This window comes from Corvus hawaiiensis, chromosome 6, assembly GCF_020740725.1.
Source record: "Corvus hawaiiensis isolate bCorHaw1 chromosome 6, bCorHaw1.pri.cur, whole genome shotgun sequence".
Classification (NCBI taxonomy): Eukaryota; Metazoa; Chordata; class Aves; order Passeriformes; family Corvidae; genus Corvus; species Corvus hawaiiensis.
In genome coordinates this window covers 30,347,937-30,372,776 of record NC_063218.1, presented here as the reverse complement: position 1 = coordinate 30,372,776, position 24,840 = coordinate 30,347,937, and the positions used below count along the sequence as shown (strand labels likewise).

The 24,840-nt window shown below is 40.4% G+C and overlaps 1 protein-coding gene across 8 annotated transcripts in view; it reads left to right on the top strand.

Annotated features, from left to right (window-relative positions):
• DPH6 (diphthamine biosynthesis 6) overlaps positions 1-24,840 on the top strand; it is a 230,753-nt gene that overhangs the window by 194,050 nt on the left and 11,863 nt on the right. The window contains exons 15-16 of one of the 8 annotated variants that reach the window (XR_007204464.1): positions 7,737-8,022; positions 8,836-14,393. The exons of 6 other annotated variants lie outside the window; for them this stretch is intronic. Coding sequence is in view for 1 of the 2 variants with exons in the window: in XM_048308051.1 (XP_048164008.1) it covers positions 7,737-7,852 (116 nt within the window). In the remaining variant the exon portion in view is untranslated. Of the gene's footprint in view, positions 1-7,736; positions 14,394-24,840 lie in introns of those variants that run through there. One more of the 8 variants, XM_048308051.1, reaches the window with a different exon arrangement.

The window sequence follows — 24,840 nt, the reverse complement described above, 5'->3', positions numbered from 1 at the left end:
ACCAGCGACCTTCTCGTACAGAATGACAATGCTCCACTCCCATAAAGATGCAGAGGAAGAGAAAAAGATGTTTACCAGTTTTTCCTAAGATGCACAGTATACTTGGGCACCACTAAAAACACTATTTGGAAGCAAAGGCTTCCTAAAGTTTACCTATCCCCTTCTGAAGTTCCTTCACAGTTCATATAAAAAGAGTATAGATGTGAAGTATTGCTTTAATTTTGATTTTAAAAGGCTAGAAACTAGAATTCCTTATTAGGGAATTATAGGAGAGAGGTTCTTTCAGGACTAAGTTAAACAGAAGCCTTCAGAAGAATAGAAGGGGGTTGGTTCATTCCCATCTTCATGTAAATTGAATTACAGGGTTTAGTAAGTGAAACGGATCATAAGATAGACCCCGCAGAGGCCAGGAAGCACTAATTAACGCCCACAGTGAGTAACGTTTCTGAAATTGGTCTTTAATCAAACTTTGCTCTGAAAACAAAACAAGGTATTGTGGCAGCTTGATAAAAGAGATGCATCACCAAGGCTGACAGGCCCACTATCAAACCGATACTAAAAATAACTGTTCTGTCTACTAATTTTCTTTCAGATGCTAAAAAAATGCATGAGCTACAGTCTAAAAAGACTTGTACAGTTACTCAGCCAAGTGACTCAGCTCTAGAAAAGTGAGGTTCCTGTAAATGTTAATGCTCTCCCTGATTATGAGGGAGCCCTTTTTCTTTCCCACACCCTCCTGTTGAAGCAGAGGAACAGCAGAGAGGATTGTGAGGCTGGGAGAGGAAGATGCAGCATCTGGATTCCTTCAGAGTTGGTCATTTTATGCCAGCAATCCCTCTCCTCTTGCTGCTGGTGGTGCAGCATTCAGGCATCCTGACTAACTTACTAGTATAGATTAAGCCAATCACTCATTTTTCTTGTATCTCACATGAACAGTAAGGTCCATGACTGCTGCCTTTTGCGCTCACAACTTCTCCTCACTAAATCTGAGAGCAGGAGTTACCAGTATGGCATGCAGGGAAACACAGCTCATTTTCCTCATTTCCTTTCATCTGCTCAGCTGTAGGAAGAGTTGCTACAACTCCTGTGGGTACCCGTCAAGCCTAGAGCAACTTTCATTATGTTTTCACTGTAGCCTGCTTAAAAACATTACTAGAACTTCTAGGTTTGGGATAGATTCCAAAGGTACAAGAAGTCCACTGCACAAACAGGACTAGCAGTAAAATGTAACAGAGCACTAGTCTTCTCTTTATAGCAGATTTTTCTCTTGGCACAAAAAAAGACATGGACCTGTTGAAGTAGGTCCATAGGAGGGCCACTAAAATGGACAGAGGAGTGGAACTTATCTCTCCAGTGAGGAAAGACTGAGATAGTTGGGGTTATTTAGCTTGGAGAAAGTTCTTGGGAGACTGTTTATTGGCCTTTCAATATATACAGGGAGCTTATTAGAAAGATGGGAGAGACTTTTTAATAGGGCTTGTAGTGATGCCCCTTATCCAAGGAGTAATGGTTTTCAACTAAAAGAGGGTAGATTCAGACTAGATGTGAGGAAGTTTTTACAATGAGGGCAGTGAGACACTGGAACAGGTTGCCCATAGAGGTGATTGATGCCTCATCCCTGGAAACTTTTAAGGTCAGGTTGAATGGGGCTCTGAAGCACCTGGTCTGGTTGAAGATGGCTCTGCTTATTGCAGGGGGTGGGACTACATGAGCTTTAAAGATCCCTTCTAACTCAAACTATTTTGTGATTCCGTGGTTTCTTTTGGTGAATGCTCTGCTGGGTTAAGTGTTGCTCTGTTTCTATGTCCAAAGTGACAGAATCCTATCAGTCTGGATCCTAATAACCATATCCTTCACAGAAGAGGTTGCAGTCATCTAAAATGGTATCCAGTATTAGGAACAAGCTGAAAGGGGATGGCTAACATTGGCCTTGGTGCTTTCAGTATAGGCTGTATGTTCATCTGTTATATGGTTACTTGAAAAAGGTGTTTTCATTGTTACATTGTTTAGTATGAGAAGAAAGAAGTCTGTCAGTATAGATGGGTTCATAAATTGCAAGACAACCTGAAATGTAATGTGAGGAATTCGTGGAGATAAGTTTTTATGAAAGAATTGTTTGCAGATACAGACATGCAGATCTGGCTGCTTTGGCAACTGACCAGGCATATGACTTGAGTTCCAAATACAACTACAATTCCCTCTGTAATTTCTTTTTTTTTTTTAATTTTGGGGTATGTATACTTACAAATAAGCCTGAAACAGTAAATTTGGGGGTTTTTTTGAAGTCTAAATTATACCAGTTACTTTTTCTGTTAACAAATGGTATTGTGTATTTACCATTCAACAGAAAAGCTCATTCATCAATTGTTGACATTGAAAGAAGGGAGAGAAATCTAGACATAGTTTAAAAAATCTCAACCACACAGATTATGTTTTGAAAGTTATGTAGCAAAGAACACAAGTCATTTTATAGTCACAGTTCCAATGACTGGCTTAGGAAATCACAGATTTAAAGTGGTTTCGCAGCCTTATCCAAAATCCTACTGGTCATTTGTCTCATGTAACATTGGCTATAACAGACTTCCCCTGCAATTCAAAGCAGCTGCTTAACTTATGTTCAGATAAATAATGTCATCAAACAGAAACATAAGACGCCATATGAAAAGCCAAGTATTGGACTTCGAAAAATATTCATATTGTCATTTAAAATCTTCACAGCTGTAGCAAAAAAACCCAGCACAAAATCCTATTTTGCCAAGTGACTCCCTTTTATATTCCAACAGTATATTCTTGTTTACTGGGTTTGATTTTATTTTGGATAGAAAGGTATGAATTGCAATGAAGCAAGCAAACTGTGCAGGTTTTTTTTCAAAATCTTGTATCACACTACATCATTTTATATAAAGAAAAATGTTAGAAAAACCCTGGACTGTAAAAACAGACAACATTTGGAAGCACAGTTTCCGTTCTTGCTGTGGTTGTACACCAGAGACAGTCAGCTGGATGTTTAAGAAAGGGAGAGGTGTCTCCAGTTCCTCGTGTTCCACCTTTTCATTGCACTGCCTGATCATTTAAGGCAGAGGCTTGTTCCAGGCAGCTTTAATTAAACTATGCTGTGAAACCATATATAGATCAATGGAAACGACCCATAACAAGCTAATCATGTATTTAACAGTGTTCAGTCCAGTTCAATCACCTTCTAACATTTCTGTGGCTTTACACTCATGTGACAAAGCCCTGAATGTGTATATGTATTTTTAATCCATCTCATTAGTGACCATATGCTTTGGCTTCAAGGGAGACAAGAACTGTCTGCAATCTGCCAGGGATTTAGGGACATCAATAATTTGTGAATAGTCATGTTGGTACTGGTCGAAGGGTTAAGTGTTCTGCACACCAGGGGCAGATCTTTTGGGACTGGAACTCTTAGTCAACTGTTAGGAACCTGATCCCCTGTGATGCATCTTTTCAAAGTACATGCAGCATGTCAGATCTCTGCTGCAGAAGCAATGGAGCTTTATTAGCTCAGGGATTTAAAAACCTGCTCTAAGCAATGTAACAATATCTTTTGGTTAAAAAGTGAAGGAAAGATAGTAGTTGTAATATGAAAGTGATTTTTTACGTACTGGGCTAAAAGTGATCTCCCTTTTTGCTACCATTTTCCTTTTTCATATGACTCATTAGATTACTACTCCCTTGCAGATATACAGTGAAGCAAGAGTATGGCAACAATAACAAGGACCTGATTTTGAAAATGTAAGTGGATTCTGTGGCCTTACCTGATACTGCCTAAATCCTGCTGAGGCCAATGACAGCAAAGATGTAAAAATCACCCTCCTAATCATTTGGAATGACCCTTTAGGAGCTCTCAGGACATTTTTCTACCTAGTATGAAAAGCACCTTTAAAAACAAGGGCTTACAGTCTTAGTTTGTGCCACGTTATATGGAAGGGCTGCTAAGTCAACATAAGAGATCATCAAATTATTGATTTCAGTATCCTGTCTTAACAAAGGAATAGCAGAAATAGATGGTAATGCCAGAAGAAATTTCATATGGAACCTGCTCCCTGAACTTCTGTGGATCATTTGGGAGCAGGGGGATCCATCTTGCAGGATGAAGTTCACCTGTTTTGAGCAAATTTAATGTACTTATAATCATGGAATCATAGAATGGCTTTGGCTGGAAGGGATCTTAAAGATCATCCAGTTCCAAACCCCCCACCTTGGGCAGGGACATGTTTCACAAGACCAGATTGCCCTGAGCTCCATCCAACCTGGCCAGGAACACTTCCTGGGCTGGGGCATCCACAATTTCTCTGGGCAACCAGTTCCAATGCCTCACCACACTCACAGTAGAGAATTTCTTTCTAATATCTAACCTAAACCTACTCTTTTTCAATCTGAAGCCATTCCCCCTTGTCCTATCACTACATGCCCTTGTAAAAAGTCCCTCTCCATCTTTCCATCCTTTTAGGTACTGGAAGGCCACAATTACGTCACCCTGAAGCCTTCTCTTTTTCAGGCTGAACAAACCCATTTTTCTCAGCCTTTCCTTGTAGGAGAGGTGCTCCATCCCTCTGATCACCTTGGTGACCCTCTTCTGGTCTTGCTCCAACAGACCAATGTCCTTCCTGTGCTGGGACCCCAGAGCTGGATGCAGCACTGCAGGTGGGATAGAGCAGAGCAGAGGGGCAGAATCCCCTCCCTCTCCCTGCTGCCCACGCTGCTCTGGGTGCAGCCCAGGACACACTTGGCTCTCTGGGCTGCCAGTGCCCATGGCTGGGTCATGTCCAGCCTCTCACCCAGCAGCACCCACAAGTCTTTCTGGGCAGGGCTGCTCTCCATCTGTTCATCCCCAGCCCGTGTTGATACCAGGGGATGTCCTGAACCAGGTGCAGCACCAGCACTTGGTCTTGTTAAACCTCATGAGATTGCCATGGACCCACCTTGAGCTGTGTTGTAATGGCAACAAGAACATAGATTTTCAGCAGCAATGGTGTCTTCCAACTCTTTGTGTTTACACCACGCTGCGTGCATTGGTGTACAGGCACCTCAGCTGGGCTGTCAGCTGTGTCAGCTTCCTAGAGGAACACCCCTTAATTTCTTTGAGATATTTCCCTGATGTTTCCCTGTTGACTTCTGTTACCTCAAGAGTCCCCTGGCTGGTCTCCATGAAACTGCAAGTGTGCTGCAATGTGGCTAGCACATTGGACTGTCACAGGATATGAAAACATCCACAATGCACACCACTTGTTTGCTGTTTGATAATCAGCTGGTTTTGCTTGTACTTAAACATTCTGTATCAGGGCAGTTTAAATAACTTTAAGACTGACATCAGTCATCTATAGCTCCTATTAAAGCTCCAGTAAGCACACTCACTGTAACCCTCTGTCCTTTACTTGTTTTTGCTTTTAAAATCAACTTCTATAAGTATGGCACACAACTGAGCAAGCATTTCCATGTATGATATAAAGGAAGGACATTTTTGAAATCTTTGTATTCAAACAAAGAGTTACATACTCAGAAAACACTCATGGCTGAGGCTCTTATTTATCTAAAAGCATATTTTGAATGAGTGAAAAAAATATAGTGTCTTTATTAATTTCCCATAATTAAAAATATACAATTAATATTGGAAGATTTGGACTAACTTATTATAGCAGGTAAAATATATAGCTGTCAAAATTTTATTTTTCTGTAATTGCACAGGTTGCCACAGATTTACTAATTGTGCATTTTCTTCTGTGAGACCTTAGAATACAATTTTACTGTTTTAGAAGACCTAGTCTCTACTTTTCAGGGGAAGTTTGCATGAGCAGACTTTTATCCACAATTTTTAAGTGTTTAAAGATGCACATCTAAGTTGCACTGCTTTCATATCAAACAAATTGATTTGTACGTACAGTAAAATATTTAGAGGCATATGTCCCATATTTTTATCCACATTTCATTTATGCAAGTAGGCACTGGCAATAGAAAAGGCACTGGTCTTCAGGAAAGGTAGCTCTTCCTGGTTGGCAAGCAAGTCCACTAGGGCATGTCCAAATGTGAATATTTATGGCTATTTTGGCCACCTCAAAGCCACAAAAGAATGAGGTTCTATTTCCAGATAGCCCTATTTTCAAATTCTCCCTTTAAAAGGAATACCTGGACTTGTTCTGGTAGCTTTTAGCACTTCTAAGCCTGTGAAGAAATGTTGAAGTCTGAAATTGTATTTTCACAATTTTAATGGATGAAAAAAAGGAAAGGTAATTTTAATAGGATGGAATCAGTGATTTTGAGGTGGCTTACCCTTTACCCCTTCCACTTAATGCCTTCTGAGTCAGCATAGCCGTAAAGTTTTCTGAAGTCAAATTTTAGAAGTAAAATGCTAGTTGATAGTTAATTAGGGGTCACTGCTGAATATCTGTATTACAGAGAATGAGTTCCTTTTTACACACCAGATGAAGAAGTCCTTTGACCTTTGAGGTGACTGTTGATCTTTGGCTCACCCTTGTCTGTCTTCACCTCCAATGTCAATGATACAAAGGAAGGCAGCAGAATTTCAGGAGACTAGTACTGTCTTTGCAATATTTTGTAGGCAGCATTGCCATTATTACATTAATTTATGCTGCTGCTGCCAGATAAAAAGAGAGGAGTTTTGGCTTCAGTGAATACAATTGCAAAATTCCTGTTTTATCCTGGATGAGGTAACACTTCGACTGAACTGCCTATTCGCAGTTTCACAGGCAGTGACGCCAAAAAAAAAAAGCTCTGACAGTCTGCAAGTTCTGCCCTCTTTACACCCTTTCTAGCCAAGATTGCTTAGTGTTATAAAGAATTGCCATAATCCCAGAAGCTGCTGACAGAAATAAGTTATTGAAACAAGAACCTATGCAGGCTATACCTTATCATTAGGAAACTGTCTTTTCTGGGTCATTCAGCGGGTTTTTTGTAGTTTTCATTACGGTTCTTTGTGGCTTGATTTCCAGCATGTTCACTGAGGCTGAGCACAACCAAAAATGTCATGATGCCAAGTTTAAATTTTCCATTCTTTACTTTTCTTCTGTATTCCAATTAGATCTTCTCAATTATTAATTCTGCTCCCATAATGGACTTTTAAATTTGCAAACTTCTGCAACACATACCAGTCCCTTTATAGCTTCTCATAGCCAGATTCTGTATTTTTAGCATCTTACTGTATCTGGAATCTTACTGTAATTCCAGATATTCAGTCATATATGTTGCCATTCCTGGACTTCCTCAATTATGTCTTCAAGATGGCACTCATCCATTGATTACAAATTGAAATCAAGTTCATAAAGTTTTTGAAAATGGTCCATGCACCACAATGGGACTTGAGAGAAGAGTTTCATTTACAGACAACTATGTGCTGATCATCCAAATATCAAAAATGACAAAGAACTGAATTTCAACCGGCCTTTTGTTATTTTTACTACCTGCTCTAGTTCAGCTCTCTCTATCTGTAATCAACTCACTCACTTGAGGTTGAGAAATATACATTTAACTGTTTTGCTGAATTCTGGCCTTAGGTGACATCTAAAGTTAATCTCAAATTAATCAAAAAGGAGGTGGGAGATTTTCCTTCTATGTAAAGTGAAAACTTAAGAGTTGCATTTCACTTCCTTTTGATAGTTGCTACTCCACATCAATTTTCAGAAAAGTATTTAGAAATAATTTGTAAGAGGACACAATAAGACAAAGGGGGTTCATTAACTGTTTTGTTTCTATTTTAGGACTGCAAGAATACCTTGAAAAATATTTGGAAGAGAAGACCCCAGCTCTGATTTTAGTACCTGTGCTGGATTTACCTGGCAAAGATGTTATTCATATAACATGCTGGCTGAGCTAGCAGTTAAAAGGAGATGAGTTGATATCAAAATGCACATATATTCCATCCAGGAGAGAACAAAGAAAAGGGTCGATACTAACTCTGTTGGATACTTTCATGGAGAAATACTGTTTGATTTAAGCAGACATATTAGCTTGTTAATGATGCCTCATGATATGTGACAGAGTTAGGTTTGTATGAAGAATAAAGGTTTCTTTTAAAAATAGTGTACTTTTTTCTGGCTTACTTTTAGATGCCTGCAGGTTATAGCAGGTGACTTTTAGAAGATGCAGTTGGTCTGATCACATTGGTTCTTTGATATATTTAGGCCTGGTTACTATACACCAATTATAACTTTAGATCATTTGGATGGAGGTGAAACTAGAATATTACCTCCAATACTGTTTTAAGGATTGGATTCCTTTCAATTATATGTTGAATTTACTCACTTTGGGCCAACTCATGAAAACTCTATTTGCGGCCAGATTTTAACCATTTTCTAGCACTGGGGAAGAACTACTCAGAGTAGTATTTAGTATGCACATTTTACTGAAACAAATAATGGAAACGATGGCCAGACAGTAGGATTTGCCATCCTGCTTTCTGGCCCAGGGGTATTTTTGTGTTTTACATTGGGTAGACAGCTCTTATTAAAGAGCTACCAACATTCAGGTAGCTACCAGCTACCAGTATTCAGTGCCACCATAGACCGAAGGCTTCAGTGTTCTCCAGATAATCATCAGGAGTTTTACCACTGCTTTCACTAACAACAGGCTCAGACACACAAGTGAAGCTCCTGTCAATTTCATTGCCACAGATATTTTACTCGTTACATAAGGTCAGTATAGAAAAGAAAGCCTTTTGGACTTGGCTTGAAGCAGTAACACACTGCAGAAAAATCTTACTTTCAGACAAAGACTAGAAATTAAACCTTCAAGAATGGGTATCACATCTTTGCTTTGCCTATATTCCACATCTATATATTCTCACTGCTTCTCTTCCAGAGTGTGAGCACTGGAGCTAGGAGACCAGCACTCCAGTTATCCTTCTCTCCCACCGGCATGTATGTGAGATCCCTGCACAGAAGTCAGCTGCATGGCAGGACATGTGAGGTGACTAAGAGGTGGACCTAGCACTCCAGTTTAGTTTTCCTACCCACTATCAGAAATGCACTTGGCAGCACCTGATATAAAACAAGTGACTAAAGATAAGAGGATCTTCCTGTTAGAACTTTTGCATGCCCAGCATACTATGCTGATCAATATTTGACATTAGACTCTGTTAAATGTTATTGTTCCTTACTATTGCTTCCAATAATATAGCAGAGCTGCCATGTTCCTTAGTAAGAACTACTTTTTTCTCAGATCTTTAAATATTTTTGAAAGGGACAAAGCAAAGATTTTTTTATGTAACGGTGTATAAATAAATGGTTGTATTAAATTTCTTAAGGAAAAAGGGATGAATCTGTTAACAATACATTAGTTGATTAGTATTCAGGATCATTTTTAGGTTAGACTTACACATATTTGATCGTCGCTCTTTCCCACGATCAGAAAAGGACTTGTTAATACCTGGATGTGCCTGGTTATTTGAATTCTACTCTTTTAGAAGGCAAAATCATTTTCTCCCTTCCCCCTGGAAATACCAGTATTTTATTTCTCTCAGTGTGGAGTGCCCATGGGCCAGAGACACAGTGGACTATAAGAGAAGATGTACTTTCAGAGAGATAAGGATGAAGCTTATTTTTTCATTGATGCATATGGAAACCAAAGAGATGGCATAAGTTTCACTGTGTCTCCTGTAGCAGTCATTGTTTTCATCATGAGTTTAAAAAAGATACTGAAACACATTGATCTTAGCTTTTGTACTGTACTAGATATTTTAAGGTGGCAGGATATTTGCTCCCAAAGAAACCAGCTTTTCCTGCAAGTCTTCCTACAAGATTCATGACTCAAACTAGCCTGCTTTTTTTTCCCCAGTAGAGCTGCATTGAGAAATGGTAACAGAATACATTGGTCTGAAAAACCAGTGATCTTTTATTTTTCTCTCAAATGAAAGCAAACCTTTTCCCTTTTTTTGAGAGAGAGAAATAGAACTTCAACAGGTTTAAATTGTGAATACATTAAAAAAAATAGTTTGCTGACTTTTTCTCCCAGAGAGGCTTCAAACAGTTTCTGAGTGGTGTGAGTGACTAAAACTATAAGCTCAGTCTACGCTGTTTTAAGTATGAACACGGCCATTTGTGCAACATTGATATGCAAGGCAGGTGAGTAAAGTGGTGTGCCATAGAGAGGCCTTAGACTTTTATAATAGAGAGAAATAGCACCATTTTATCTGCCTTATTGCATCAGAATGACTGGGTCCTAGTCTGAATAAGATGTTTCAGCAGAGCTCTTTTTCACTTTCTTTGTAACAAAGTGGTAGCTGAAGAAGTGAGGTGGGGAGATGGGTACAGACATACACACACACACCTATATACATACATATGGTTTAGTGAAAAGAGGGAAGGACATCAATACTCAAAATTCAGATGCAGGGGGGTTTTGCTGTGTTTATTTTTTGTTGTGGTGATTTTTTTCACAGCAAGATTGGTGGAGTGATTACCCCAGCAAGTTTTAATCTTGAGACTATAAATTCCCATATGTGCTAAGACACTGGTTTTGAGGACTTTGTATCCACATAAATTCTTCTGTTTCTCTGATTTTTACTAAGCCTGCAGGAAAATGTTTTGTATGCTTATTATGACACAAAAAGTTGGCTGATTCCAGCACTCAGAACACAGAAGGGCTATGTAATGGGTGGGAAAATGTCTTTAAAAATGTAACTCAAGGTTTTAATTTTTCATTTCTCTGCTTAACAAGTGCTATAATATGTCTTGCACATCTTCTCTGCTTCTTTTTTTCCAAAAAGTACTCTTTGTCTTGTTATAGGTCTCTGTGTCCATAAAATTTTGTCTCCTGCCTCCTTTTAAAAGTCTCTGTATATAAATTTCTTTAATTGCTTGAAAGTATGACCAAATGGCACTGTAAGACCAAAACTGATTTAGTAACTTTGTGCTGTACTCATTTCAAAACCCAGTGATGGCAACAGTACCAGTGAGCCTTTACAGTGCACATGGCTAAGCTGCTATAAAGGCACCAGAGCTGATCTTCCTAAATAGATTTTGAAATGACATTGAGATATTTTAAGCAGAGATTATTTAATTTTTTTCCCCGTGAGTTTTACAGTTAGGTAATTCAGGAGCTGATTTGTTACACCGGATAGCATGGGTGCATCTTTCCTCTTAGCCTTCAGAAGTCTGATGAGCACTGGAAGCAGGATGTCTCCTGAGTATTAGAAAGGTAGTCTGAAGCCGCTCTTCTCCTTCAAGGACATCCTGTTCAATCCATTATCTCCTGTCTATGTGCAGAGCCTAGTCTATCAAAATACAGTGATTGAATAAAAATTTTATTTCAAATAAATGAATGTATTGGTTTAATACAAGATTTCTAGTGCATGGTGTAATAGTTCTCTAAATGAACACTGAAATCCTAAAATACAGAAACCTTTCATGTGTCCAAGTCAAATCTTTGTTATTTCTTTCAGGATGGGTTTGCTGAAGCAAACCTAGTTTGTTCTATGTATTAAAGTAAAACTGTTCTGAGCTCTCTGAGTACTAACTGGCACTTATTATTTAAGTAACCTGCTTTTACTATTATAAATGTCTGGCATTGACAATACATATTAAGAATACTTGACAATTTACTAATTTATGATCTTTTTACTTGTACTTTAATATTTCTGGCAAGCCAGCCTGTGTTGATGTATTAGACAAACATTCAAAATACAGACTTGAGATCGTGAAAGCTTCTTTTTTTCAACTTTCATCTGAACACTGAATATTTTTGACCTACTTTAAATTTTAATTTTAAAAAACAGACTGGGTACCTGTGAATTGAACTCATATGTTACATGCAAGTGCCCTTTTACTGATGATTCATTGCTCACAATTTCTTGGATTTGACTTCTGTTGGATTAATTCATGATTAGGATTTGCCTGTGATTTCCTGCTTTTCTCATTTTTTAGAGCACTGCCTGCTTTTTTCCTACATTCCCAAACAGTCTGGTTGTTCTGAGGCTCTTCTAACAGGATATGTCACTGGCCCTAGGTCTCCTTGCCATTGCCTTGGCTCTCCATTTCACTTGCAATGTTTAAAAAACATTTGTTGGATATGTCTGTTCATCCTCCATCTCCTATTATATGGCTGTTTTGTGACTGTATCAATCTTAAATAATTTCAAAATACTGTTTGCACAATTTAATATGGTTGATGAGACTTACTGTCCACAGTACAACAGGATGGACTCAAAATAGGTTAGATTTCACATTTGCTTTTCCCAGCTTTCAGAAATTCTTCTCTGAATTATAAGGATTCCCAGTCCAGAATAAAATAATGGTTCAGAACAAAAGCTGAACTAAATGCCATGAACAAATTGACAGCTACCCCAGTCTAGTAGCCTGTTAGGGCATGTGTTCAAGTCAGGAGGCAAAGGTTAGGATCGCACTACCCCTTTCCTGGGAAAGTTTAAGCATATCCATTAGATTTCTTGTGCCTTTATTCCCATATTTGTATGTTTTCTCACCCTTGTAAAGGTGTTGGCAAAGGGATGCTATGTTGTAGTCATACAACCTGCAATAACAAAAAGTTTAGACTGAGTGAGCAGCACACATGAGTGTGAAAGTAATGTTGTAGTGGGAACCAGAACGAATGCGATCACAGACAGAAATTTGCATGAGCACAATCTGGAAAGCTTTTCTCCCAGCACACTGCCTGCAGCAGTCTCAGATCACAGAACTCTATAATACATCTAGTAACATTAATGATACATTTTACAGCATGATTCATCCCTGATGATCCTGAGATGCTTTACAAGTCCATCACATAAAATTTTCTTGGGCCATCACTGGGACAGCCACGCACGTGCTGGGGGCCTCCCCTGCACGGTGTGAGTGTAGGCAGGTCTCAGGTTATGCTGCTGGGAGAAGAGCTCCTCCACTCTCCACAGTCCCCAAGTAGTGGTATTTGCTTTGGCAGAAGAAGCAGTTTTCAACCTCAAAGCCCCATCCAGACCCATTTCAACCTCAAAGACCCATCGAGAGTCACTACTTTCTGTTACTCATGAGAAGACTTGTTCTACTTTAGATTTTGCCATGATAGAGGGGAAAAATCTCTCTTCTGTGCTGTCTTTATTGTCTTTCTGCAACTCTTGTTACTGGCAGCTGTCGACAGTACTGTCTTACCATAACATCCTTCATACATCACATTATTACTATACCTTCACTTTACAAGAAAGACATTATTTTCCTGAGACAGAAGTTGTGCCATTGCATTAGGGGTGCAAGCTCATGCAAGCATTGCTTCCCCTTTGCTCATTCCCATGGGTTTTCTGGTAGCTGCCTTGACATTAGTTTATTTTGTTGCTTAGAAAAGACCAGGATCCCAGAGGGAAGAAATACATTTCTCAGATGTAAGAGTTATCTCGTTGCAACAAAGTTCAGTCCTACTCCCACACATACCCAACCGTTCTGCAGCAAGACCCAGATACATGCAAATGTAGAGCCTTTTGTAACTGAACCAAATTACCACAGCTCCAGAGCTGGATCTGCTAAGGTTCAAAGCAGGAGTTGTTAAAGGATATGAAATAATAGAAAGGAAACACAGACAAGAAGTTATTGCCAAAGGAATGGTATTACTAGGAACTGGTGGGGAAGTCAAGCTAAAAAGGCAAACAACAGGTCTAGGGACCTAAGGGGTTTATTCTTTATTTATGGGATGTCTTTGAAGGAAAAGACCCTGGACTGCCTTCTCACCATTACTAGTTCTAGCTTTAAAAGATTAATGAATGAAGAACAAAGAGGAATAAATAGAGTTGCCAGGAAAGAGATCCGGAAATGAACTTTAAAATGCATCTCTCATCCCTTCAGCGAGGTATAAAATGGTAAATGCTTTGACTGCTCTAAGGTCTGGGTCTGAAGGTGAGGATGCCTGAAATGAAGGTAATATGCAAGAGAAGCTACCAGCTGTGCGCCATCCTGCTGTTAAGGGACATTCCTCCTGGGTACTGCCACAAGGAATGTGGTTAATGGGTCTTGACTGGAGAGCTGTAGCCCATAAATGTGCTTCTCATCTGTACTCCTCCTTGGTCAACGTGCTACAGTGTACCGAGATGTTGATTCAGGACTCGTCTTCATTCTTATGGATCTTGTTTAAAACTAACTGTTTAAATACTGAAAGTCTTGAGTATCTCGTACTGCAGCTCAGACTAGGCAAGCCAAATATGATTCTCTTTATGGTATAGTCCCCAGTGCAGACAAAAAGCTTTCTCAGGTTGAGATCCTGCCACTCACGTAATTATTTAGAGAAAGACAGCTCCACTACTTCAACTCCAGTACTTCACAAGAGGAATGGAAACATTAGGAAAAGTTTTTTCTTTGATGTAGAATATGCTGCCACTTTTTTGTTATTAAAATAGGAGCTAACTTTAAATAAATAAAATTTTGCCTGGAGGCTTCTGAAAACTAATGTTGTGTTTTGACAGTGTCATTTTTCTGATTCCTGAAAGCATTATGTGAGTTAGCTCAGGACTTCAGCGTGATTTTTCTTCTATGCTACATACAGTGAATTAGTTTTTCAGCTCTGGATTTTATTTCATTTCTCTCTCACACACAGGCAGAGTCATATCACTGTGCAACTTTCCTACTCTACAGGCACTCCCCAAAGTCGGGTTTTCCCCTTTTTAATGAACAGGTGGATCAACCCCCTGTAAAGGAAGCAAAAGAGAGTGTATGGCAAAGTGGAGGCGGCTACCACTATTTCTTTTTGGAAAAAGTGGATGAAAAGAAATCATCTTTGAAAACAAACTAAGAAAATTAAGAAATGTCACACAAAACCCCCACAAGACAGAATTTTTGTTTCAAAAACCCCACAATACCTTCAACATGCAAATTGAAGGTAATGCTTTCTTTAATTGGGTTCATAGCTTTATATCCCCCGAATTCCTGCTTTTCTATAAAGGATATTGATGTAAGGATAGCATAGGATTTTGAGAACATGCAGATAGTCTTTAAATAACAGCTGATTTGAGATCCCTGTCTTTGATGACAATTTATGGCCCTCTTCAAAAAAAAAAAGTTAAAAGTCATTTAGGTGTATGCTCAACTAGAAAACTCAAGTAACGTGTGCTTAGTGAGAGAAAAAGGATTGCTAACAGCACAGTGTGTCTTACAGCATAAAGTGCAACCCTAAAACTGCACATTGCTGAGCATTCTTAATGTGCTGTGAGCAATTCCATACTGTATTTCAAACACTGAGTGCCCACCCTAATATGTACATATATCAGGCTACATTTTTTGCTACATGGTTTCAACAGACAAAAAGAGCTGGCCAAAGGACTTCAATTCCACTTTACAACTGTCAGAGTTTCAAATTTATTTTATTTTCAATTTGAATGAAAGTAAAACAGTTTAAACGGTTTAGGGGGTTGAATTCGGGGGGTTTTTTTGGCTACGGTTGTATTTCCCTTTCCCCCTTCCCCCCCCCCCCCCCAAAAAAAAAAAAAAAAGGGGACCTGGGTCAAAGTATTTCTTTTCTATGGAAAAGGTCAGATTTTCTGTTCAGATTATTTTTTTCCCTGGAATTACCCTAAAGTATTGGACCATGGAAATTTTTCTGTTGCAGAACTTGCTGCAATTTACATCTTTTTAAATGGTTGGAATGCCTAATTCTATTTAAAAGATTAATTGTTTTTCTATACTCAGACACCTTATTTCAAGTAAAAAAATCTGAACTTTCTCTGCTGTAAACAGAGTTCAGATGTGTGAGCAGAGTCCTCAGAAACAAGAACTCTTAAATTCTGATGTTGACAGTGAATTTTGCAACAGTTACAAGTTATATATTTATGATGTCTTCTGTCCTGTAAAATGAGGACAACAGTAATGGATATGGATTAGATTGTTTTGAAGATTCTCTTGTAGGCAGTGACAGCTGTACAGTGAGGTATCCTGTAAGTGGCACACATCATGGTAAAGGAGAACATTGCCAATGCTCTTCATGCCCAAGGTTCACGAGGTAATTTTGAGTCCTGGGTGAGTTGTGACAGAGACTTTTTTGAAAATACAACACTGAGAGCTTTTTAGTTGCTTGCCAGTCCATATAGCAGGCTGCAGGATGGGTGGGGATGCTTTTGCAGGTGCAGACTGGCCCAGGATCCCAGAGCATAGCCCAGGCTTGTCTCCTGTACAGCTGCAGAGTTGCTGTCCAGATTCTGCCTGGGTTTTTCCATCTCTGCACTACAGAGCAGTATGTAGCATGGGCATACATTTGTCTTTTGGGACTACTCCGTCATTGTCACGGTTTCCTCTGTATTCTCAAAACTAGAAAGCCGTGAGTTTAATACTACCGGGATTTTTAGAATATTACTCCTCCACAGAAGCTGGGGAGTTAAGAACTACAAACAGGGCAGGAAAATTGAGAAAACGACTTTTTCTCTTCTATCATCAGGCATTGTATGCCTCTGGTCTTCCTCTATTACCACTGTGTGTCTTTTTTCTCCTTTCTTTCCCCCTCTTTAGGTTCCTATTCCTCTTTTTTATGTTCTTCTTTCTCTCCCTGATACTGTCATATAATGTTCAGTGTATGTTCAACAAAAGGCAAGATCCATGTGAGCTCTTCTTTTGCATTCATGACTAAGGACCTTAGAAATTCAAGTTAAGATAAAGATCATAAGTGTATGTGAGACAACACACAGAAAAAAATGCTGAAACTTGCACCTGGTATGCAAGGTGCCATTGGCATCAGATATATTTAGAAATACAAGCTGTAAAGTTTCATAGATCCAAGGCAAGGTGAGAGCAAGCCTTACATTGTACTCAGGTGTCAGCTGCATCTCAACAATGTGACTCGGTAGTGAAATACCATCTGTTGCCTTTACCAAGCCCCACACACATCTTTCAAAATGACCAAAGTGACTGGGAACACAATTTGTATTTTGACTGAGTAGAATTTGTGCTCCCAAGTCATGTAAAGACCTTTGACAAAAAGTTTCTTAGGAAGGTAATATTTTATGATCTGGTACCTTGAACCAAGATTTCCAAAGTTTAGAAGAGCACACTATATGAATAAACTATAAAGTCAATTTACTGCAAAAGGTGTTAGAAAAATCCTCACTATTCCTTGTCTCTTTTATCCATGTGATATGAGGCTTTAAAGGAGTTGCACCAAGAGCACCATGCCACTTAGTCTGAATGTTGATGCCCAACACCTCTCCTAAAAATCTGAGCCTTTGAATGGCTACTCAAAGAGGAACTGATTTCTTCACTGGTGAAACACCAGAACAGGCTTCGGAGAGAGGTGGCTGTTGCCCCAAGTGTGTCAGTGTCTCAGAGGAATTTGGACATTGTCCTCAGGAACGCGCTTTGGCTTTGGTCAGCGCTGCAGTGGTCAGGCAGTCGGGCCGGCCTCGTAGGGCCCTCCCGACTGAAGCACCCGCTCTGCTGTCTGCTCTGCGCTGCTCTTCTGACTCCCTGGCCCACTTTCAGAGCACCAACCAGCCAGTACTCTGGACCTGTGTTTCAATGTAAGGGCACAGGTTTTTCCTAAGTACGTTACAGGTTACACGCTTTGCAATTTCAAAATCCCGGTTGGAAGCCTTTGTCACTGTTCCCAGGTAGAGGTATCCCTGTCGCCGGCTGCTGGTGCTGACCGCATTTTTTAAGCTCACAATCTCTCCCGAAAGAGAAAGGCGGTAAAGGCACGTCCGAGCACGCCGCACAGCAACCCTCGACAGACTCCCGAAGGGGCACAGAAAAGGGGATTTCATCTCTCTGCTTCCCCTCCCTCATCCCCTACGCGGTCCCGCCCGAGCCGCGGCAGCCGCCGCCATTCCGCGGGCAATGCTGCCCCCGCCCGCTCCCGCCGCGCAACAGCACGGGGCCGCCCGCGGGCCGCCGCAGGGCCGGGCCGGGCCGGAGCAGCCATGGCGGCCCCACAGCGCGGCCGGGGGCTTGCGTCTCGCTCTGCAACTGGGCAGACACGGGGCACAGTAATTACAATTAGCAATGAAGTAAGTATGGTTCCTGATTGATGCATGAAGTGTCATGGGCAGCAAACGCACAGGCACAGACACGCACACACACACCCCTTACCATACCATTTGCTGCTTTGCAAACTTAAGGGTTTATTTTAGTCAATTTTGTGTTTCCCTTTCGGACCTAGAACTATAAATACAAGAATTACATTCACAGCAAATACTGAGAGATACAAGTATAATGTATCAACCAGGAGGGAGAGAATGAGGTTGCAGCATGAACCGGTGCCAAAGGGAGAGTTAAAATGCAGGAAGGGAAGAGAAGTCTGCTCTGCTTTAGACTTTTCAAACCCCCTTCTGTTGGCTGCTTTCTCATGCTGCAGTTCTTCCATATGCTCCCTACACCCACCAACACACCCACCTACACACACTCACAATTTACCAACATACTTCATGTCTTTGCTTAATTAAATTCCACACCATCATTCAAATAGAATTAAATAAACAGCTGTTTTCTTTCCACCAAAACCTAATGTTTTCTGACTTGCCACTTGTGAAGCATTTGAAAGAAGCAGGCTGCAGGAGATGCTTTTATACTGGCATGTTGTGATGCTGCACAGAGGGCCAGGGCTGGACCTAGACACTCACCTGTGCTCTTAGAACCACTCCACTTATGAAGGGGACCCTTCCCAGGAGGAAGGACTTAGAAGCTATGCAAACAAGAGTAGACTGTCCTAGTGGTCACTTGAGATTCCAGAATAGGCTTTTGTTGAGTGTCTGGCCCTGATAAATCAAGTATTCAAAGCAGCACAGACAGGCAGAGCATTGCAGAACCACATCACAGGTATTTATTTCACAGCCTCCTTTCCTGTGGGAGAAGTACAGCTCCAAGAAGTCCAGACACCAAAGACTGTGGCTGGCATTTACCCTACCTGTGTCATCGTCTGTGTTAGCTCCAAACTGAATTCCCAGCTGAAATTTGAAAGCCCAGCACACAAACAAACAAACAGGAGGAAGGCAGGGCCTAGAAAGAGTCATCAGCAGGATCCTGTGTTGGCAGACATTCCTGCAGTTTGTCAGCCACAGACCATTGCACATCTCTGGAGGTCAAAAGGTTGAAATCAAGACAACCACCTCAAGTGGCCACCTCAATATGAGTACGACTCTGCTGTACCGCTCCTTTCTGACTGTTCCAACATGGTTGTCCTAACAGCTCTAGCAGGAACTGCCCTCTCAGATCATCAGTTGTGTTGGTCAGCTGCAGGAGCAAGGTTGCTGCACTGAAGAGGTGGGAAGCAGATAAAAGAACACTATCTAACTCAGAGCTGACTTGTCATCTAGTAGAATCCAAAGACACAGATTATACATGTGGTTTATTCATAAAACACATTGTGAGACACAGATCGCATTCTTTAAATCAACTCTGTCAGTTTCCCAGGATATTGTGTAGGTACATGCCAAGAGAACAACAGCGACTGAAGGACTCAGATGCCTTGCTCTCAGCTCAGTGCAATTCAGAAGTCACAGATAGGCATGAATACTCTCCTCATATCAAACACCCAAGCCAGCTTGGACCTGGTACAAAACCCAACCCAGAGAAAAAACAGCACTCTCCTCTCTTATTGTGCAATACAGTTCACTGGGACACAGGACAACCATAACTAAATGCATTTAAAATGCATGTAAAACCTGCAGAAGGGTTTTGAATCAGTATTAGCTGTTGGCATTGATCACTGACCTAATTAAGTGTTGGTTCATGATGTAAGTTTTCATCTGTCCTTCCAGTGTTGAGTGCTTTGCATCACTGCTGTTGTTGGGTACCAACTTCAACACCTAGAGAGGTGGAGCAGCAGTCGGTAGTACAGGATGGATACAAAACAGAAGATATTTCACTTCCATCTCATCACACATCAACTCAGAACTGCCCTCTGATAAAAGCAGCTGAAGCACAGCTTACTGTAGCTGTAAGAGTCTTTGGGCTCTCCTTCCTCTAAATATCTTTCTTTTGTTGCTCTGCAGACGTGCTAAGGAACACCAGGGCTCAGGGAAAATCTGTGATGCTGTTATAGGATATGTAAGCTAAAATTTTCTAAAACTGACACATGTTGATGTATCTCTTTCGGTTCTAAGTCAGGCCACATGTCAGTGAACTGTTAGGACTAGAATCCAAAGAAATACCTGATCCTGTTGTCTACCTTAAACATCAAAACCCCTACTCATCCTTACATTGCCACTTTCCAGTTCATGAGAGAAATTATTTGCCTCAGATGTGCTTGCCCAACTCTTTTTGTAGTTTATTTACAGAGCTATTGTCCTGATTCTCCATGTTGCTGGTGTCAAGCAGCTCTCCCAGAAGCCTTTGAGAAGGACAACAGAATATAACTTACAACAACTAAACTAAATAGGGGAAATGAGCTATTTTAATCCTTTGTTCTAAGGACAAAGACATATGCCCCACTACAGCTGTGAAATTATGAACTCATCTGGGAAGAAAGCATTCCCATAACGTTTCTCAATTGCTCCAATGAGTACAAAGTAAGATAATGCAGGTCACATTGGTAGGAGCGTGTCATGCTGTTGATTAACAATTGACAATGACTGTTGAGCATGAGAAGAGCCTTCTAGCCACGGTTGGTATCGAAAGACTATTTCCTTTTTTTATTTTATCTTTTTTAATGGCTTTTTAAGTGTATTCTAACATCTGGTCTCCCTTTCAGGACTGGATCAGTGGCTATATATATATACAAGAAACAAAAAGACCCCAAATGATTTCTCTTTCTCTTCTTGTTCTCTCAGTCGTTTCTGTTTCAGGTACAATCTCCTCAGTACAAAAAAGAAAAAATAGCCCTCCATACTTGTTCATGTTTCTGAGCTATTTTGTATCAAACTGTCAGTGTTATTCCTATTTTCTTATGAAAGCCTCCTTTTCCTTGAGTTACTGTGTTGACATTGGGCTAACCTTTTTTAATACTGATTTAATGTAAGAATTCATTCCCTGAAGTACATTAAAATTGCTATCAAAATATGGTTTCCTGATATTATTGAGATGTTTAGATGTATACATTTTGATCAAGTGGGGCCAAAGTGAATGCCAGAAAGCAGCATAGTTTGCATCAGCACAGAAAATAAGGGGTCCAAGACATCAGGCATATTGTCTAAGAGACTACACCTTGTATTTTTTTTAGGATACTGAATATTTAAAGCATATATGTCTGGAGGTAGGGGCTGAGCAGTTGGTTAGATAAATTCTGGCTCTCCAAAGCAATGGAGCATTCCACCTCTTTGGAGGGCAGAGAATAATGCACTGGCTCCAAAGCTGGAGGAGAGCAGTAGTGAAACCTACTGGTTTACTGGTTATGGATAACTTGAAGAAGGGAATGTACCAGGGAGAAAAAGAAAAATGAAGTTGTGGGAAGAAGAAAAACAGCGAAGGTAACTAAATTAAAAGGGAGCAACAAAAGAAAAAATGAAAATGCAGAAAACTTTTTTTACCTTGTCAAAGCCACTACTCTTCCTCACCTTACAGGTGGGGTCAGGCAATGAGTGTTGAGTGTGAGAGAATGCACCACAATGTGAAGTGAAAAGAGCCACATTTTAAAATCAGTATTTCACTCTTTCACTTTGTTCTGTTTTCTAGAGGTACCAGTTGTATTCACAATTTATGAGTACATAGGTCCACCATAGCTACTGTACTGGGTCTGAGAGATACCAGAGTTACTCTCTTTGTAACTGTTAGAATTGTCAATTATAGCTGCTTTTTTGACTTTGTGGCTAAAACAGTGTTGGTAACATGCCAGTGTTTTGGCTACTGCTAAATCCTGCTTGCACAGCATCAAGGCTTTCTCTTTTTCCCAACTCTGCCCCCAGCAATTAGGCAGGGCATGGGCAGGAATCTGTGAGGGAACACGGGGAACAGCTGACCTGAAGTGGCCAAAGGGATGGTCCAATACCGTATGGTGCCATGCTCAGCACAGAGCTGAGGTAAAAGGCAAAGAAGGGGAGATTGTTCCAAGGTGGCCACTATTCGGCATCAGTCTGTTTGTGGGAGTTGGTGAGTGATTGCCTTTGCATCACGTGACATCCTATCTTTTTTCTTCACCTATTAAATTGTTTTTGCTTTGACCCACGAGTTTTCTCACTTTTGTTGTTTCTGTTCTCTCTGCCATCCCACTGGGGAGAGGGGAGAAATGAGTGAGCAGCTGTGTGGGCTGGGGTCAACCCACCACAGCAACACTAACAGAATTTCATAAAGTCAGTCAAAATGTCTTGAAATTACTCAGATTCCTACTTTAGGCAACATATTCTGACAAGCAAACAAGCTGCAATATCTTCAGATCCTTCAGTTATCTTCTCAGCTTTGGTTCTGTTATTCCACTCACATAAATCAGGCTGTCATAGCAGGCAGGGGAACTTTTGCATTGCTTTGGCTACAGGAGGACTCAAGGAAAAGAAACCTGTTACGACAGGTCTTCTAGGATGGACATTAATCTGTATTATTTGTGGAAGAAGCCATGGAACATGGTGCCCCACGCCTCTTTACTTGAGACACGAGGAAAGTACCTAGTGAAAACTAACAGCAGGAAGCACTCTGATTCAAGACTGATGACAATAAGGGGTAGAAGAGAAAAAGAAAAGGAGAAAAATTCTCAGCATTCCTTCCCTGTGTATTGGGAACCTGATTTTGGCAGCTCTGCAGGCTCAGAGCTCTGCTCTGTTCTTTCTTAATATTTTAATGAGCTGATCAAATGACAGTCCCAGCTGAGTACTCGTCTTTGTTGCTGTTGCTAAGCAAAACAATGGTAAAAAAAGCTCCTTTTTCATCTTCTAAATCATAAAAACAACCAAACCACTTGTTTGATATGTGCAGAAATTCATTCTACCTCTATGCCAGCTCAACCCACACACCTCAGTTCACTCTTTCATGTTTTTCACACATACTTGTTCAATTTCTCTAACGTATGCCATGACACACCCTGATTTGATTGTCCTGCACATCCCATATATCCTTCAGGCCACACAGGATTCATTCAGTTTGTCCTATTCATCTGGGCTCCAGCATAGCTCATGGTAATATAGATCAGTGCAGGTTTCTGTTCTCTGGATTGACTGAGTATCTTGCCTTGCCAGCTCAGGCAGTTTTAGAGTTCAGCATGGCGTAAGACATGCTGGCATATTTTTGCATTCTTGCTCTCTTTCCTTCTGTGGTGACTTCCTGCTTTCCTAAAAAAGCTTCCTGTTTTCTTTTTAAATAAAGAAATGTTCCAGACTCCCTTCTCTTTGTTATCTATTTATCAAATAACTTTTTGCGTTTCTAATTCTTCCTTTTGTTTTCTTTTCTCTCCTACATTTTCTCTAGCCATCTGTCTACATTTTCCTTAACCATTGGAGTTTTCACTCATGGGTACTTAAAAAGAGTTCTAGTCTCACATACATTCTGGTGGGGCCTGATATCTACCCTGTTCTTCAATGACTTCTCTGCTCAAAACCTGCCTTGTGATAAAAAAGTTTTATCTAATGTGATATTAAGCCATTTTGTCTGTAATGTGTGTAAGGAAATGTCCTGGGTTGCAGTGTATTCTATTACCATCCTCATGAGCTGTTGAAATCAGGTGGGGCAGTGTTTCCTTGCCTCCTCCCCCCAGACTATCTTTCTGTTAATGGCCCATCATTGTCCTGCTGCATGACTCAGAGATAACTCCCTCCGGCCTATCTTCTGTTAATGAGCCTAATCAACACTTGGCCTCATGACTCATCATCCCATTGTGAGATGCTCCACCCAGAGGGAGGAACCAAGCATTCCATCCTGGATATAATCTGGGATTCCAAACACCATAGACAACCTTTCTACTGGATTTACAGAGGACAGGAGCTACACAGCTACCACTGGACCTGCTGAGGAAGAGCAGATCCTTCTACAGGATCACTCCTTCAACAGAACCACATCCATCACTTGAGGAGGACTGCAACCACCATCTTATCAGACTGCTACCACCACCCTGACTAACAGGGTGCCAGGTTGTATCCTGACTCTGTCAGTTTAACCCAGTGTTTTCTGCCTTTATTTTTTTTTTTTTTTAATTTCTCTATTAAATTGTTATTCTGACTTGGTGCCTCCCATTGGTTTGTTTTCAAACTAGTACAGGAAATTCCCACTGAAAGCGTCAGGGAATGGTAAATATTCCTTCCTGATTGATGCTAATCCTGAACCTTGACCTGTAAGACACAGTCAACAAGTGTGTTGGGGAACTAGAGATAACAGTTCCAGTTTGAATAGTAAGGCAGAGCAAAATTATCACGTGATTATTAGTCCTCCATAGGCCATTGGTAACAGATTTGCACAAAGAGAGGGGAAATTTCTACCCCTTGGTGATACTGGCTGACATAAGTGCTTTAATGGCTGACAAAAAAGATGCTGAAAAAAGAACAGTAAGTAGGAGAAAAAAATATTCAGTCATACTGAGTGTTTGGTTTTGATGGATCTTCCTTTGACTATGGAGTTCAACATTATAATTGTGCTACTCCCAGGTTTTTAATATAATGAGATTACTATAAAAACTCCACCATCAAAACAAACAAACTCTAACATAGCATCATTTTTCAAGTTCCAGTATAGCAGTTTGATATGTGTGAGACATATGTCTTCAGGAGAGAGAACTCATGAGCTCACTGTCAATGAGCACTTTAAAGGAAGACAGGCTGCTGAATTTTGAAAGTGTTTTCTATGCTCACCACAGTTACCTTTTTGTCTATGTGCTGGGCACAAATCCTGAGCAAGGTACAATGCTCTACCTCATTTTCTTCAGCCTTTTGCTCTCATCTCTGGAATCTACACCTTTCAAGTGCAGTTAGCCGATTACACACAGAAAAGGAATTTAATAAATCACATAGGCACACTGTAGAGGATTTTCATGCATTCCTTTCCTATGTAAATGGTCTGTAACTTTT